The sequence below is a fragment of the Somniosus microcephalus genome, unplaced genomic scaffold (genome assembly GCF_052327205.1).
Source record: "Somniosus microcephalus isolate GS21.2 unplaced genomic scaffold, FLI_Smic_1.0 unresolved_chr4, whole genome shotgun sequence".
Taxonomy (NCBI): domain Eukaryota; kingdom Metazoa; phylum Chordata; class Chondrichthyes; order Squaliformes; family Somniosidae; genus Somniosus; species Somniosus microcephalus.
Window position 1 is genome coordinate 38,363,291 of NW_028225182.1, and position 19,193 is coordinate 38,382,483.

Genomic DNA, 19,193 nt, shown 5'->3' on the forward strand with positions numbered 1-19,193 from the left:
CAGATGCATGGCAGATGCAGTATAATGTGGATAAATGCAAGGTTATCCACTTTGGTGGCAAAACCAGGAAGGCAGATTATTATCTGAACGGCAATAGATTGGGAGAAGGGGAAGTGCAACGAGACCTGGGTGTCCTTGTGCACCAGTCGCTGAAGGTAAGCATGCAGGTACAGCAGGCAGTTAAGAAGGCAAATGGTATGTTGGCCTTCGTAGCGAGAGGGTTCGAGTACAGGAACAAGGATGTCTTGCTGCAGTTGTACAGGGCCTTGGTGAGACCACACCTTGAGTATTGTGTGCAGTTTTGGTCGCCTTATCTGAGGAAGGATGTTCTTGCCATGGAGGGAGTGCAGCGAAGATTCACCAGACTGATACCTGGGATGGCAGGAATGATGTATGAGGAGAGATTGGGTCGATTGGGCTTATACTCGCTGGAGTTTAGAAGAATGAGAGGGGATCTCATTGAAACTTATAAAATTCTAACAGGACTAGACAGTCTAGATGCAGTAAGGATGTTCCCGATGGCGGGGGAGGCCAGAACCAGGGGTCACAGTCTAAAGATAAGGGGTAAGCCATTTAGGACAGAGATGAGGAGGAATTTCTTCACCCAGAGAGTGGTGAACCTGTGGAATTCTCTACCACAGAAGGCAGTTGAGGCCAATTCATTAAATATATTCAAGAAGGAGTTAGATATATTTCTTAAGGCTAAAGGGATCAAGGGATATGGGGAGAAGGCAGGGACAGGGTACTGAATTTGAATGATCAGCCATGATCTCATTGAATGGCGGAGCAGGCTCGAGGGGCCGAATGGCCTACTCCTGCTCCTATCTTCTATGTTTCTATGTTTCTATACACACACGCAGACCTATACACACACACCTATATAGACACACACGCACACCTATAGAGACACACGCAACTATACACACACACACCTATATGCACGCACACCTATATTCACACACACATCTATAGACACACACACACCTATACACACACACACCCCTATATACACACACGCACCTATACACACACACACCTACATGCACGCACACCTATATTCACACACACCTATAGACACACACACACCTATACACACACACACACGCACACACCTATAGACACACACGCACCTATACACACACACACCTATATGCACGCACACCTATATTCACACACACACCTATAGACACACACACACCTATATACACACACGCACACCTATATATATACACACGCACACCTATACACACACACGCACACCTATACACACACGCACACCTATATATACACACACGCACACCTATACAAACACACACACCTATATACACACACACCTATATAGACACACACGCACACCTATAGACACGCATGCACACCTATATACACACACACATACACACACACACACACCCGTATACACACACGCACACCTATAGACACATGCACACCTATATACACACACACACCCATATAGACACACACACCTATATACACACACACACCTATATAGACACACACACCTATATACACACACACCTATATAGATACACACACACCTATAGACACACGCACACCTATATACACACACACACCTATATAGACACACACACCTATATAGACACACACGCACACCTATACAAACGCACACACCTATATACACACACACCTATATAGACACACACACACCTATAGACACACGCACACCTATATACACACACACACACCTATATAGACACACACACCTATATAGACACACACGCACACCTATACAAACACACACACCTATATACACACACACCTATATAGACACACACCTATATAGACACACACACACCTATAGACACACGCACACCTATATACACACACACACCTATATAGATACACACACCTATATAGACACACACCTATATAGACACATACCTATATACACAAACACCTATGTACACACACACGCACACCTATATACACTCACACACCTATATATACACACATGCACACCTATACACACACACACACACCTATATATACACACACGCACACCTATACAAACACACACAGCTATATATACACACACCTATATAGACACACACGCATACCTATAGACACGCATGCACACCTATATACACACACACACACACCCATATACACACACGCACACCTATAGACACATGCACACCTATATACACACACACACCCATATATACACACACACATCTATATACACACGCACACACCTATATACACACACACCTATAGACACACGCACACGCCCATATATACACACACCTATAGACACACATGCACACATCTATAGACACACGCACACACCCATACACACACACACCTATATACACACACGCACACCTATATACACACACACCTATATACACACACGCACACCTATATACACACACCTATAGACACACACACACCTATACACACACACACGCACACACCTATACACACACACACACCTATATACACACACACCTATAGACACACACACACCTATATACACACACACCTATATACACACACACCTATAGACACACACACACCTATATACACACACACCTATATACACACACGCACACCTATATACACACACCTATAGACACACACACACCTATATACACACACACCTATATACACGCACACACCTATACACACGCACACACCAATATACACACGCGCGCACACCTATATACACACGCGCGCACACCTATATACACACACACACACCTTTACACACGCACACCTATATACACACACATATAGACACAACTGCACATGCCCGTACACAGATTTGAACACAAATGGATACACACAAACACAGATGTGCTTTACTCACCTTCAGAGTCATTTGTGTTGGAAGGTGAGCTATTCTGGATTAAACAAAACATTAACATAAATGTGAATTGTTTTCCATCAAACTCTGGAACCGACAGGACTTCTCTTCTGAAGCCTGCAAGTACATTGTGATCGGTTTTATTTGTACCTGTAAAGTCACTGGCTTCTCAGTCGGGACAAAATAAATCTGACGTTTCGCTTCCTTTGACTCAGAATTTGTTTTGCATCATAATTTTATTTTTTAACCAACTCCCCACCCCCCCCACCACAAATTATTTCCAGCTCGCTCCCCCTCCTCTTGTGTCGGTTTTGACTCTTGCTGAGGTACCCTCCCATGAGCACCGTGCGTTAGCCCTAGACTAGTGGACGGCAGCAGACAATTTATCCTGGAAGGCATCACAACCAACCCTGTGCTTGTTCCCCTCCCCACCTTAATTTTAGTCACTATTGGCGCAGCATTAGGATAGGCAACAGGTCCCTTCTTGCTGCAAGCGGAGGCCTGATGATCACAGCACGGTTCACTATTCCCAGAAGGGAAGACATCTCAGTGATGTCTCTCAGGCCAAATGGTGGAAGATGGAGAGACTGGAGGAGCTGGGGCTGTTCTCCTTGGAGCAGAGAAGGCTAAGAGGAGATTTGACAGAGGTGTTCAAAATCGCGAGGGGTCTGGACAGAGGAACTGTTTCCACTGGCTGAAGGGTCGACAACCAGAGGGCATGGATTTAAGGCGATTGGCAAAAGAACCAGAGACGGCATGAGGGGAAACTTTTTTACGCAACGTGTGGTTAGGATTTGGAATACGCTGTCTGATAGGCTGGTGGATACAGATTCAATAGTAGCCTTCAAAAGGGAATTGGATAATTACTTGAAGGAGAAAAAATTGCAGGGATTTGGGGAAAGAGCAGGGGAGTGGGACTAACTGGATTACTCTTCGAAAGACCTGACACAGACTCGATGGGCCGAACGGCCTCCTGCTGTGCTGTACCATTCTATGATTCTATGACCTTGTTAATCACATACTCAAGACAGTGCCAAGGGTTGTCTCGCTGATGGGACCTGTCGCTGGTGACTGGGATTGTCCCCACTCAGCTCCAGATAACGCTCCAAAGCCAGCGCTCTAACTGGCCGGGCGTTCCTGGGTGGACAAGCAACGGGGACCTCATCAACACACCCGCACATACTTGTGACGGGGGGGGGGGAATCCTTAAGTGTTGCCTCTTGCCAGCCTATGCCCAAGGTCTCAGGGCTTTGATAAGTGGGGTGAGTCCCTACCGGGGAAGAGAATGCGCTCTCCATGTCGAGCCAGCTGAAAGTCCACCCTGAGTGGAAGGTTCAGCAGTTCGACACTTTCAACACGGTTGGTGAGTCAATGGATGGATTGGGCTTTCTGGGGCAATGGTCATTCTCGTTCTTCCTTTCATTCTGAAGTGCGTTTCTCGCCCCCCCCCCCCCGCCCCCCCGCAGCCCCACCGCTCACCTCATGTTCTGAGAAAGCCTCCTTGGGTTCCTTGGATTGTTCCAGAATGTACCTCAGCCTTCTCTCCGGGCTAAGCTGCTCCGCCAGAAGTTTGGCGAGATTTTTACGCTTAATGGATCCCAGGAGGACCATGGATTCTAGCAAACCGAAGGAGTAACAGAAGTTTTACTTTATATCCTTGACAATCTTCATCTAATTGCAGTTCCTCCCTCCTCCCCGGCGATTTGTTTTAAGGGGTTGTTCAATGTTTTATGGTTACATTCCCTCCCCTCGCTCGTGCTCTCTCCTCCTCTCCTGAAGACGTTAGCTCTTGCTGGGGCTAGGGTTTCACGGGCCACTGGCAGCCCTCTGCTGCCTCACCCTTGCTGGAACAAGGTTAGATGAGGCATCCCTGTCCTCGGCCTCTTACACCATTCCAATGAAGCTCAACGTAAGCTCGAGCAACAGCACCTCATCTTTCGATTAGGCACTTTACAGCCTTCTGGACTCAACATTGAGTTCAACAATTTCAGACTATAACCTCTGCCTCTATTTTTAATTTTTATTTTTTCTCTCTCTCACATGGCAGCTGTCAATCATTCTGCCTGTGCCATTTACACTTCATCTAGAGCCATCTTTTGTTTCTTAACTTGTCCCATTACCATCTCCTTTTGCCTTGCACCATCATCCCTTTTGTCTTTTAATCTCTCCTGCCTTCCAGCCTATCACAGACCTTCCTTTTTGTTCTTTCCTCCCCTCCCCCCCCTTTCCCAGCCCCTAAACTTGCTTAAAAACCTGTTCCATCGCCAGCTTTTTCCAGTTCTGACGAAGGGTCATCGACCTGAAACATTAACTCCGTTTCTCTCTCCACAGATGCTGCCTGACCTGCTGAGTGTTTCCAGCATTTTCTGTTTTTATTTTAGATCCGGCGATCTATGCCGGGGAGTGTGGTTGAGTGCGTGAGGCGTCAGCGGTGAACAGGTCCACGGTAACATAGAGCAGCCTTACGGGGAGCTAGCATCGACCCTGTGCATTGGGGAGAAATGCACAGCTTCCTTAGGAGACCTTAAACTAAAGGCCCACACAAAAATCTGGAACTAACGGTTCGATCGTTCATGGATTGGTGGTGGCGGGGGGGGGGGGTGGTGCGGGGGGGTGTTAAACACCTCTACTTTATACACTTTCTCCAAACCTTGGGATGAGAAAGAAAGACTTGCATTTCTATAGCGCCTTTCACAACCTCAGGACGTCCCAAAGTGCTTTACAGCCAATGAAGTACTTTTGAAATGTAGTCACTGCTGTAACGTAGGTAACGCGGCAGCCAATTTGTGCACAGCAAGATCCCACAGACAGCAATGTGATAATGGCCAGTTCATCTGTTTTTAGCGATGTGGGTTGAGGGATTAAATATTGGCCAGGAGGATTGGGAATCTGGAAGAGGGAGGGAGGCGGGGCTGTGGATAATTGTCAGGCTGTGCAAAACCCACCCCTTCCGCTGGAACACTTGTCCTCGGAAGGTGGTCCTGCTCACGAATACTGGGTTTATGGGCGAGTCATTAATTCTTACCCTTACTGCAAGTTCGAGGACTAGGAAAAACTGAGCTGTCTAATTAATATCTTTTATTCATAATATCATTGATACAGCCCTGACCATGAGACTGGTACCGAAAGTTACTCACATACAACGGACTCTTTGAGGTGTCATAAGCGTGTCGTCTTGACTGCTCACGCTAGCCTCAGCAGGACTAGGTAGAAGTCCCTAAGGAGCTCCAGTGTGCTGTATCTTTATAGGGTTAATTACCTCCCTCTAACTGTTACATCAGTGTGCCCATTCTATGCCGAATGAATATGTCAGTATGTTTACCTAACACGTCACCACATCAAGTGATGTTCCCACATCCCTTCTTCAAACACACCTGCGCAATACCATCGATCTCTGTTCATTGTCCCTTCTACGTTAGCCACCACGCCTGACAGACGTGACCGTCACTCTCTTGTACCTTCCTGAAATGAGCTTCCGACCACATATCCGCAGCATAACAAAGGCCGCCTACTTCCACCTCCGTAACATTGCCCGTCTCCGCCCTTGCCTCAGCTCATCCGCTGCTGGTGCTCATCCTCATCCATGTCTTTGTTACCTCTAGACTTGACTATTCCAACGCACCCCTGGCTGGCCTCCCACATCCCACCCTACGTAAACTTGAGGTCATCCAAATCTCGGCTGCCCGTGTCCCAACTCACACCAAGTCCCATTCGCCCATCTCCCCTGTGCTCGCTGACCTACATTGGCTCCCGGATAAGCAGCGCCTCGATTTCAAAATTCTCATCCTTGTTTTCAAATCCCTCCATGGCCTTGCCCCCCTCCCTATCTCTGTAATCTCCTTCAGCCCCACAACACCCCCGAGATATCTGCGCTCCTCTAATTCTGCCCTCCTGAGCATCCTTGATTATAATCGCTCAACCATTGGTGGCGTGCCTTTTGTTGCCTGGGCCCTAAACTCTGGAATTCCCTGCCTAAACCTCTCCGCCTCGCGACCTCTCTTTCCTCCTTTAAGACGCTTTTTAAAACCTACCTCTTTGACCAAGCTTTTGGTCACCTGCCCTAATTTATCCTTATGTGGCTCGGTGTCAAATTTGTTGTCTTAAAATACTCCTGTGCAGCGCCTTGGGCTGTTTTACTACGTTAAAGGCGCTATATAAATACAAGTTGTTGCTGTTGTTGTATATCTCACAGCTTGCTCTATTCATGCTTTAAATGCCCTTCCTGCACCCAGATTATCTGGCACCGTGCCCATTAATCAACATTCCTTTCTCATAGAAAGGAAGGAACGTAGGAACAGGAGGAGGCCCATCCAGCCCCTCGAGCCTCTTCCGCCATTCAATTAGATCGTGGCTGATCTGTACCGTAACTCCATCTACCCGCCTTGGTTCCTTAACCCTTAATGCTCTTGCGGAAAAAAAAAACCTATCGATCTCAGTTTGGAAATTTTCGATTCCCGCAGACTGTCAATGGCCCAGAAATTCGGGTCCCCACGGGTGAGTACGCGCAGGGTACTCACGCGTAGGCCCAACGAAAGTGCCGGTTTCGTGCATGCACTGCGCATGCGCGGGAAACCGTAACTTCCGTTCCCTTAAAGGAAGGGGTTCACAGGTCAAACACGTGCGCCGGAGAGGCAGCGCGTGCGCCTGGAACTTATGTTTTTTTGCAGGTTTCTCCAGGAGGGTAAGTCTCCAGGAGTTACACTTTTAAAAAGCGGTCGCAAGGCCTGCTTTTAACAAGGTAAGTGGTGAATTAAGTCAAATTAAAAAATTTTTTCCACAGGTTTATTACTTTTAAATACTTTAAAGAAAGGTAAGTTTATTTTTAGCCCCGTTAGAAAATGTAATTAATTTTTTCAAAAATTTAAATTATTGTTTAAAATAGTTATTTTATGTAATTTATAGTTATTTTAAAATGTGATTAAGAAAAAAAACTGCGAACTAACTGCGCCCCTGGGATACGCAAGCACTGCGCGCCGGCAGTTGGAGGAGGCCCAGGATCGGAATCCCACGCAGGCCCACAGCTCAACGGCCGGCGTGCTAGGTAAGTGCAGGTCGGGGGCTTGCACCCGCGGGAAGCCCCCGACCCGAATTTCTGGGCCATTGTGTCCACAACCTTCAGACTATGGCCATGCTGCAGAGCGTACCGAGTCTTACATTGAGTACAGACAGAATTATACGGAGGTACCTGTCGAGTCAACCAGGGGGAACTGTTTCAGCTCCGTGTTCTTCAGCAGGTTTCGGATGTCTTTGTATTTCAGGTCCTTTGCCAGATACTTCAGGTCTGTCACCATAAAATCTTCCGCGTAGATGTCATGGGCACTGGAACAAGAAGCCACACATTCAGTGCATCCAATCAGCAGTGAATCCAGTCGTCCACTAACTGCTCTTATATTCCTTTTATTCCAGCTCCGCTCCTCCCCCGAAGGCACCGGCTCTCGTGGGGATACAGTACCTCGGCCAAGTGGCCATTTTTCAAGTGTGACCCACTTGACAGATCAGCGTTGTTTGGCTATCGATCCGTCAGAGTCAAGCACGATCCTGTCCTCACTGAACATCTACAGGAAAGTGTACACACACACACGTACGGATGCACGCACTCACACACTTCTGTGCATTTGCCTGTGGATGTTCGGTGAGGATGGGCTTGGGCTTGGGCTTGATGCCTCTCTCGGTCAAACAGCCACACACACTTGAGTGTTGTTGCAGCTGCACTCAGCCAGGTAAGTGGAGCATTTTCTATCACACCCCTAACTCATGCCTTGTAGGTGGTGGAGATACTTTTGGGGAGGCAGTTCTAGAAGCCATGGCATTTATGTGGCTGGTCCAGTTAAGTTTCTGGTCAATGGTGACCCCCCAGGATGTTGAACGTGGGGGAATTAGGCGATGGTAACACCACTAAAAGTCATGGGGAGGTTGGTTAGACTCTCTCTTGTTGGAGATGGGCATTGCCTGGCACTTGTGTGATGCGAATGTTACCTGCCACTTATCAGCCCAAGCCTGGATGTCCAGGTCTTGTTGCATGCGGGCACAGACTGCTTCATTATCTGTGGAGTTGTGAATGGCGCTGGACACTGTGCAGTCATCAGCGAACATCCCCATTTCTGACCTTCTGATGGAGGGAAGGTCATTGATGAAGCAGCTGAAGATGGTTGGGCCTCGGACACTGCCCTGAGGAACTGCTGAAGTGATGTGCTGGGATTGAGATGATTGGCCTCCAACCACCACAACCATCTTCTTTTGTGCCAGGTATGACTCCAGCCAGTGGTTCCCTTGATCCAGTTGACTTCAGTTTTACACAAAATAGAAAGAAAGACTTGTCTTTATATACAAGTCACACCCTCAGGACATCCCAAAGCGATTTACAGCCAATGAAGTACTTTTGAAGTGCAGTCACTGTTGTAATGTAGGAAACGCGGCAGCCAATAGGCGCGCAACAAGCTCCCGCAAACAGCAATGTGATAATGACCAGATAATCTGTTTTATTGGCCAAGACACTGGGGAGAACTGCCCACCTCTCCTTCCAATAGTGGCCATGGAATCTTTTACGTTCACCTGAGAGGGCAGACGGGGCCTCGGTTAAACATCTGATCTGAAAGACGGCACCCCCGACAGTGCAGCAACTGGGAGTGTTGGCCTGGATTATGGGCTCAAATCCCCCCGAGTGGGGCTTGAACCCACTGACTCGGAAGCGAGAGTGTTACTCACAGAGCCAAGGCCGACACACCATCAAGTTTGCAGACGACACAAAGCTGGGTGGGTGTGTGTGCTGTGAGGAGGATGCAGAGAAACTCCAGTATGATTTGGACAGGTTGGGTGATTGGCCAGAAGCATGGCAGATGCAGTATAATGTGGATAAATGTGAGGTTATCCACTTTGGTGGCAAAAACAGGAAGACAGATTATTATCTGAATGGCAATAGATTGGGAGAAGGGGGAGTGCAATGAGACCTGGGTGTCCTTGTGCACCAGTCGCTGAAGGTAAGCATGCAGGTGCAGCAGGCGGTTAAGAAGGCAAATGGTATGTTGGCCTTCATAGCGAGAGGATTCGAGTACAGGAGCAAGGATGTCTTGCTGCAGTTGTACAGGGCCTTGGTGAGACCACACCTTGAGTATTGTGTGCAGTTTTGGTCGCCTTATCTGAGAAAGGATGTTCTTGCCATGGAGGGAGTGCAGCGAAGATTCACCAGACTGATACCTGGGATGGCAGGAATGATGTATGAGGAGAGATTGGATCGATTGGGCTTATATTCGCTAGAGTTTAGAAGAATGAGAGGGGATCTCATTGAAACTTATAAAATTCTAAAAGGATTAGACAGACTAGATGCAGGAAGGATGTTCGCGATGGGCGGGGGAGTCCAGAACCAGGGGTCACAGTCTAAGGATAAGGGGTAAGCCATTTAGGACAGAGATGAAGAGGAATTTCTTCACCCAGAGAATGGTGAACCTGTGGAATTCTCTACCACAGAAGGCAGTGGAGGCCAATTCATTAAATATATTCAAGAAGGATTTAGATATATTTCTTAAGGCTAAAGGGATCAAGGGATATGGGGAGAAAGCAGGGACAGGGTACTGAATTTGGATGATCAGCCATGATCTCATTGAATGGTGGAGCAGGCTTGAGGGGCTGAATGGCCTACTCCTGCTCCTATCTTCTATGTTTCTATCAACTCTCGAATACCGACCCAGTGCGTTCATCCTTTTTCTTACCCGCTCTTCCCCGCCGTCAGCTTGGGCAGGTAGGGCAGCTTCTTCACAATGATAATCCCATCGAAGAAGGACGGCTGGGACCGTTGGCTGATCACGTTGGCCACCAACACGGCGATCAGCACCGGCAGGATGTGGGACATCTGCCCCGTCAGCTCAAACACCAGCACGGCGGTGGAGATGGTGTGGGTGACGGCCCCGGAATAGGCTGCAGCCCCTACAGAGAGAGAGAGAGAGAGAGAGAGAGAGGAGAGGGGCAAGTTCAACACTGGAAACCAGCCCTGTGAACGGAGCGGTAATCCGAGACTCCCCTCCCAGCACGTGTTCTTTATTTAATGTGGGGAGCAATTATCTCACTCTTTACAGCATTTAATAGAAATGGACGGGAATTTTAATGCTGCTATGCTACTGACAGCCAGTGGAAGGGGGGCAGCAATAAGGCTGTGCATCCGGAGGCGACAGTGCTGTGAACACAAGGAGAAGGTTCTTGAGGGTGCTGTTGCTCTCAGAGACAGAAGGCAGTCGGATTTGCAAGGACTGGCCCTGAAACAAGAGTTGAAAGGATACTGGGAATCTGGCGAGCATTATTCATTAAAAAAAAAACTTGCATTTATACAGCACCTTGCACGACGTCCCAAAGTGCTTTACAGCCAATGAAGTACTTTTGTAATGTAGGAAACACGGCAGCCAATTTGCACACAGCAAGCTCCCACAAACAGCAAGCTCCCACAAACAGCAATCTGTTTTAGTGATGCTGATTAAGGAATAAATATTGGCCAGGACGAACTCCCCTGTTCTTCTTTGAAATAGTGCCCTGGAATCTTTTACGTCCATCTGAGAGAGAGCTGGGTCTCTGATTTAACACCTCATCTGAGGGACGGCACCTCCAACAGTGCAGCACTCCCTCAGTCCTGCACTGGGAGCATCAGCCTAGATTTTTGTGCTCAAGCCTCTGGTGTGGGACTTGAACCCACGACCTTCTGACTCAGAGGCAAGGGTGCTGCCCACTGAGCCACTGGCTGTCCCTTCTGACTCAGAAACTTTGACCTAATGGGGGAGATGTTCAACTTGCCACCTGGGGCTGGTAGTGCGGATAGGCCGCCCGTTATAGAAACTGCACCATATTTATTTCCATTCACTTCAATGGGGAAAATAATTGGCCAGTTTTTATACTGAGTGATCGATCCACACCGCCAGTTTTACCGCTGGATGACAAGTTGAAAATGTATTGATGTAATAAAGACTCACTACGCACTTGGTTATACATAAAGCAAGGCTTTAATCGACTTGTAACAAAACATGGAGGTCTAGTTAGTAGCCACTAGCTTCCTGTTTCCAGACTGTCTCTGCCCAAGCTGGGCCCACACCCTAGTATTTATACTCCTCGGGCGGCGCCCTCAGCTGGCCGTTCAGTAGTACTTCCTGAGTTACTTCTTGTAGAAGTTGCGATTTATGACATGTACCCTAATATCTTGGGAGTGGGGGAGGGGTCATAAGCGCGCCGTGGGATCTTTTGCATCTGGGCCTCAATTTAACGCCTCATCCGAAAGACGGCACCTCCGACAGGGCGGCGCTCCCTCAGCACTGGCACTGGGAGTGTCGGCCTAGATTTGTGTGCTCAAGTCTCCGGAGTGGGACTCGGACCCATGACCTTCTGACTACTTCCCAAGGAGACTACACTTCAAAAGTAGTTCATTGATTGTCAAGCGCTTTTTGGATGTCCTGTGGATGTGAAAGGCGCTATACGAATGTAGAATAGAGAGTACCTGTAGGATTTAGTAAACATTGTTAAGATTTTGTAACCATTATTAAATAACTATAATATGTGAAATTGTATGTTAAAAACCTAAAAACCTGTATAAAATGGCGAATGGCTGAGAGCAAAGCAGGATGGGAAATTATGCCAACTTGATGTAATTCTGTAAAATGGTCTGTTAGGTTATCAAGGAGATAGTGGGGAATAGGAAATTCAGCAACATTGCAAAAGAAGATAGGGGGCTGGAGACAGTAACCAATCCCTGTCTTCTCAAAAATGCAGAACCGGCTAAACAATGAGCTGATTAAAAAGCAAAAAGACATCTGTGAGAACTTAGTGTGAAGATTGTTCTCAGATAAGGATAGCTTGCTTACTAACTGCCACGTAGGCAAAAGGGAGAAAAAGGGTATACAAATACAGATATTGAACTCTGAAAGCAGCACGAAGCCACAGGAAGAAGAAGCTTCAGTCAACAGAACACAGCAAGAGAATAAAGAGACTGCGCCACAGTCACTCGGAAGGAACGCCGGCGTTCGATGAACAGACTGCGACTATCTTCTTGTTCAGTATTACTTCATTGTACTCGATGTTTAATACTTAATAAACCTGTTTTACTGATACACAATGGCCTAGAAATTCGGGTCGGGGGGCTTCCCGCAGGTGCAAGCCCCCGACCTGCACTTACCTTGTGCACCGGCCGTTGAGCTGTAGGGCCCGCGTGGAATTCCGATCCTGGGCCTGCTCCAGCTGCCGGCGTGCAGTGCTTGCGTATCCCAGGGGCGCAGTTAGTTCGATGCGTCCCCTGGGATCACGTGGGCCATGGGGAGCCAATCGGAGCAGGGAATGCTCCATTCATAAGTTTGACAGGAAGAGCTGTCAAAACTTAGAGATACTACGGCCCCAAAACATCACTAAATCTTCAAATATTTTTTCCATCATCAAAGACCCTACCCACCCCAGCCACAGTCTGTTTGCCCCCCTACCATCTGGAAGACGCTACAGATGCATTCGCACCCGTACGACCAGATTTAGGAACAGCTTCTTTCCCAGGGCTGTCATCCTACTGAACTCCACAAATAAACACTAAAGCCTGCACATCTGCCGATGCACTTTATTATGGTCATATTTATGCTAATATATATGTACAAATGTATGTTGAAATGTTTAAGTGTCCTAATCCAAATTGTACACTCTCGGGAGCCGCAAGCCTACATTTCGTTGTACTGCACTTGTGCACTAACAATGACAATAAAAGTTGATTTGATTTGATTTGATTTGATTAAAATCAATTTTTTAAATACATGAAATAACTATTTTAAACAATAATTTAAATTTTTGAAAAAAATAATTTTATTTTCTAACGGGGCTAAAAATAAACTTACCTTTCTTTAAAGTATTTAAAAATAATAAACCTGTGGAAAAATTGTTTTAATTTTAATTAATTCACCACTTACCTTGTAAAAAGCAGGCCTTGCGACTGCTTTTTAAATGTGTAAATTCTGGAGACTTACCCGCCCGGGAAAACCTGCAAAAAAAACCTAAGTTCGATGCGCACGCGCCGCCTCTCCCGCGCACGCGTTCGACCTCTGAACCCCTGCTTTCAGGGGAACGGAAGTGCCGGTTTCCCGCGCATGCGCAGTGCATGCAGGAAACCGGCACTTCCATCGGGCCTACGGGTGAGCACCCCGTGCGTACTCACCCGTGGAGACCCGAATTTCTGGGCCATTAATATACCTGTACCCGGAGTGGTTTGCGTAGTTACGGACAAATTAATTCAGAGGTTTTAAGAGCTACACAAACGCAGAAATGTTTTTCTACTTTGGCTCAGTGCCGTCAAGAGCGGCAGGTTTGGGGAGTGGGGGGGGTGGGCGGGGCGGAGTGGTGGTGACGAGGAGAGTGTAATTTTTTGGCTCCGCTATACGTTGAGGTTTGCAGTCTGAATCAGTGCATCCATCGCAGAACCATCATACCAGGTGAGTAATTTCAGCACCTGTTGTCACTAAAGAGTGACAGAACCCGTCAATCTGGGGCTCAAAACAACTACAACAACTTGTATTTATGTAGCGCCTTTAACATAGTAAAACGTCCCAGGGCGCTTCACAGGGGCGTTAGCAAACAAAATTTCACACCGAGCCACATAAGGGCCTATTAGGGCAGGTGACCAAATGCTTGGTCAAAGAGGTCGGTTTTAAGGAGCAATTCAAAGGGGGAGAGAGAGGCGGAGAGGTTTAGGGAGGTAATTCCAGAGCTTGGGGCCCAGGCACCTGAAGGCACGGCCGCCAATGGTGGGGCGATTAAAATCGGGGATGCGCAAGAAGCCAGGATGTTACCTGGGATGGAGCGCTTCAGCTATGAAGAGAGACTGGACAGGCTGGGGTTGTTTTCCTTAGAGCAGAGAAGGCTGAGGGGAGACCTGATTGAGGTGTACAAAATTATGAGGGGCATAGATAGGGTAGATAGAAAGGAACTTTTCCCCTTAGTAGGGGGGTCAATAACCAGGGGGCATAGTTTCAAGGTTAGGGGCAGGAGGTTCAGAGCGGATTTGAGGAAAAACTTTTCCACCCAGAGGGTGGTTGGAATCTGGAACTCACTGCCTGAAAGGGTGGCAGAGGCAGGAACCCTCACAACATTCAAGAAGCATTTAGATGAGCACTTGAAACGCCATAGCATACAAGGCTACGGACCAAGTGCTGGAAAATGGGATTAGAATAGACAGGGCTTGATGGCCGGCGCAGACACGATGGGCTGAAGGGCCTCTTTCTGTGCTGCACAACTCTATGACTCCATGAGAATTGGAGGAGCGCGGAGATCTCAGAGGGTTTGCGGGGCTGGAGGAGGTTACAGAGATCGGGAAGGGGGCGAGGCCATTGAGGGATTTGAAAAGGAGGATGAGAATTTTAAAATGGAGGCGAGGACAGGGGGCGATGGGTGAAGGGGACTTGGTGCGAGTTAGGATACAGGTCAGCTACTGAGGTGGATTGTAGCTCCCTCTGCTGCTTGGCGGAGGGAAGTTCAGTACAAAACAAAATGGGCCCAGTCACCTGCCAAAGCATATCCTGAAGGAGTAATTTTGATATGAATTCCTTCCGAAATGATTCCTTCTGGAAAGATCTTTGCCATTATCTCCCCATACAGACGTCCCAGTCCAGCGCCTGCGGGAGGAAAAAAGGTTTTAGAAACTTTGCTGCTTTAATGGGAATCTGAGCCATTCAAACACTCCCAGGGCAGGTACAGCACGGGTTAGATACAGAGTAAAGCTCCCTCTACACTGTCCCATCAAACACTCCCAGGGCAGGTATAGCATGGGTTAGATGCAGAGTAAAGCTCCCTCTACACTGTCCCATCAAACACACCCAGGGCAGGTACAGCACGGGTTAGAAACAGAGTAAAGCTCCCTCTACACTGTCCCATCAAACACTCCCAGGGCAGGTACAGCACGGGTTAGATACAGAATAAAGCTCCCTCTACACTGACCCATCAAACACTCTCAGGGCAGGTACAGCACGGGTTAGATACAGAGTAAAGCTCCCTCTACACTGTCCCATCAAACACTCACAGTGCAGGTACAGCATGGGTTAGATACAGAGTAAAGCTCCCTCTACACTGTCCCATCAAACACTCCCGGGGTAGGTACAGCACGGGTTAGATACAGAGTAAAGCTCCCTCTACACTGTCCCATCAAACACTCCCAGGGCAGGTACAGCACGGGTTAGATACAGAGTAAAGCTCCCTCTACACTGTCCCATCAAACGCTCCCAGGGCAGTTATAGCACGGGTTAGATACAGAGTAAAGCTCCCTCTACATTGTCCCATCAAACGCTCCCAGGACAGTTACAGCATGGGTTAGATACAGAGTAAAGCTCCCTCTACACTGTTTCATCAAACGCTCCCAGGACAGTTACAGCATGGGTTAGATACAGAGTAAAGCTCCCTCTACACTGTCCCATCAAACACTCCCAGGGCAGGTACAGCACGGGTTAGGTACAGAGTAAAGCTCCCTCTACACTGGCCCATCAAACACTCTCAGGGCAGGTACAGCACAGGTTAGATACAGAGTAAAGCTCCCTCTACACTGTCCCATCAAACACTCCCAGGGCAGGTACAGCACAGGTTAGATACGGAGTAAAGCTCCCTCTACACTGTCCCATCAAACACTCCCAGGGCAGGTACAGCACGGGTTACATACAGAGTAAAGCTCCCTCTACACTGTCCCATCAAACACTCTCAGGGCAGGTACAGCACAGGTTAGATACAGAGTAAAGCTCCCTCTACACTGTCCCATCAAACAGTCTCATGGGAACACCACCATCTCCAAGTTCCCCTCCAAGTCAAACACCATCCTGACTTGGAAATATATTGCTGATCCTTCATCGTCGCTGGGTCAAAGTCCTGGAACTCCCTCCCTAACAGCACTGTGGGAGCACCTTCACCACACGGACTGCAGCGGTTCAAGAAGGCGGCTCACCACCACCTTCTCAAGGGCAATTAGGGATGGGCAATAAATGCTGGCCCTGCCAGCGACGTCCGCATCCCATAAACGAATAAAAAAAACACTTCCAGGGCTGGTGCATCTTGGGTTAGATACAGAGTTATACTCTCTATATATCTTCAGAAAACCCTCAGAAAATACCCTATATATCATCATGTCACTAAATTCAGTAATAGCCAATAAACCTGATTAGTAGTTTTAGCCTGTTGTCGCATTGTGATTCCAGATTTGCAGGTGATATAGTGGGCATCATACCCTAAATCCAATGAGTAATTTACTGCAATCAGGGTTACCCGTTCGACCTGGGCTACACTAACTCAGTGTGGCAGAGAGCAGAAGATTCAGTTTCCAGTCCTGAACTAATCTAGTCTGCTTACAGTTTAAAATTCCCATCCTTGTTTTCAAATCCCTTCATGGCCTCGCCCCCTCCCTATCTCTGTAATCTCCTCCAGCCCCACAAACCTCCCGAGATATCTGCGCTCATCCAATTCTGGCCTCTTGAGCATCCCCAATTTTCATCGCTCCACCATTGGCGGCTGTGCCTTCAGCCGCCTGGGCCTTAAGCCCTGGAGTTCCCTCCCTAAACCTCTCCGCCGCTCACTCCTCCTTTAAGACGCTCCTTAAAACCTACCTCTTTGACCAAGCTTTGGATCATCGACTCTACTATTTCCTTATGTGGCTCAGTGTCAAATTGTGCTTGATAATCATTGCTGTAGAAACATAGAAGGTAGGAGCAGGAGTAGGCCATTCGGCCCCTCGAGCCTGCTCCGCCATTCAATGCGATCATGGCTGATCATCCAAATTCAGTACCCGGTCCCTGCTTTCTCCCCATACCCCTTGATCCCTTTAGCCTTAAGAAATATATCCAACTCCTTCTTGAATATATTTAATGAATTGGCCTCTACTGCCTTCTGTGGTAGAGAATTCCACAGGTTCACCACTCTGGGTGAAGAAATTCCTCCTAATTTCTGTCCTAAATGGCCTACCCCTTAACCTTAGACTGTGACCCCTGGTTCTGGACTCCCTGACCATCGGGAACATCCTTCCTGCATCTAGTCTGTCCAGTCCTGTCAGAATTTTATAAGTTTCAATGAGATCCCCTGTCATTCTTCTAAACTCCAGCGAGTACAAGCCCAATCGGCCCAATCTCTCCTCATACGTCATTCCTGCCATCCCAGGTATCAGCCTGGTGAATCTTCGCTGAACTCCTTCCATGGCAAGAACACCCTTCCTCAGATAAGGCGACCAAAACTGCACACAATATTCAAGATGTGGTCTCACCAAGGCCCTGTACAACTGGAGCAAGACATCCTTGTTCCTGTACTCAACCTTCTCGCTACGAAGGCCAACATACCATTTGCCTTCTTAACCGCCTGCTGCACCTGCATGCTTACCTTCAGCGACTGGTGCACAAGGACACCCAGGTCTCGTTGCACTTCCCCTTCTCCCAATCTATTGCCATTCAGATAATAATCTGCCTTCCTGTTTTTGCCACCAAAGTGGAAAACCTCACATTTATCCACGTTATATTGCATCTGCCATGCTTCTGCCCAATCACCCAACCTGTCCAAATCATCCTGGAGTTTCTCGGCATCCTCCTCACAGCACACACGCCCACCCAGCTTTGTGTCATCTGCAAATTTGGAGATATTACATCTAGTTTCCTTGTCTAGATCATTAATATATATTGTGAATAGCTGGGGTCCAAGGACCGATCCCTGCAGTACCCCACTAGTCACTGCCTGCCACTCGGAAAAAGACCCGTTTATTCCAACTCTTTGCTTTCTGTCTGCCAACCAGTTCTCTATCCAAGTCAATACCTTGCCCCCAATCCCATGTGCCTTAACTTTACACGCTAATCTCTTATGCGGGACCTTATCGAAAGCCTTCTGAAAGTCCAAATACACCACATCCACTGGTTCTCCCTTATCTATTCTACCAGTTACATCCTCAAAAAATTCCAGTAGATTAGTCAAGCACGATTTACCTTTTGTAAATCCATGTTGACTTTGTCCGATCCTGTCACTGTTTTCCAAGTGCTCTGCTATTACATCTTTTACAATGGACTCTAGCATTTTCCCCACTACCGATGTCAGGCTTACCGGTCTGTAATTCCCCGTTTTCTCTCTACCACCTTTTTTGAATAGTGGGGTTACATTAGCTACCCTCCAATCCATGGGTACTGTTCCAGATTCCATCGAATGTTGGAAGATGATCAGCAATGCATCTACTATTTCTAGGGCCACTTCCTTAAGTACCCTGGGATGTAGATTATCAGGCCCTGGGGATTTATCGGCCTTCAATCCCATCAATTTCCCTAACACCATTTCCCGAGAAATACTGATTTCTTTCAGTTCCTCCCTTTCATCAGACCCTATCTGAAGCGCCTTGGGACCT

The 19,193-nt window shown here is 47.7% G+C and overlaps 1 protein-coding gene across 1 annotated transcript in view; it reads right to left on the bottom strand.

The window, feature by feature from the left end:
• Positions 1–19,193, bottom strand: part of LOC147090578 (chloride channel protein ClC-Kb-like) — a 151,758-nt gene that overhangs the window by 60,883 nt on the left and 71,682 nt on the right. Inside the window, exons 13-17 of the mRNA XM_085977326.1 lie at positions 15,349–15,459; positions 10,555–10,768; positions 8,034–8,167; positions 4,328–4,464; positions 2,852–2,885 (exon numbers count right to left, since the gene is read on the bottom strand). Of these exons, the coding sequence (XP_085833452.1) occupies positions 2,852–2,885; positions 4,328–4,464; positions 8,034–8,167; positions 10,555–10,768; positions 15,349–15,459 (630 nt within the window). The remainder of the gene's footprint in view (positions 1–2,851; positions 2,886–4,327; positions 4,465–8,033; positions 8,168–10,554; positions 10,769–15,348; positions 15,460–19,193) is intronic.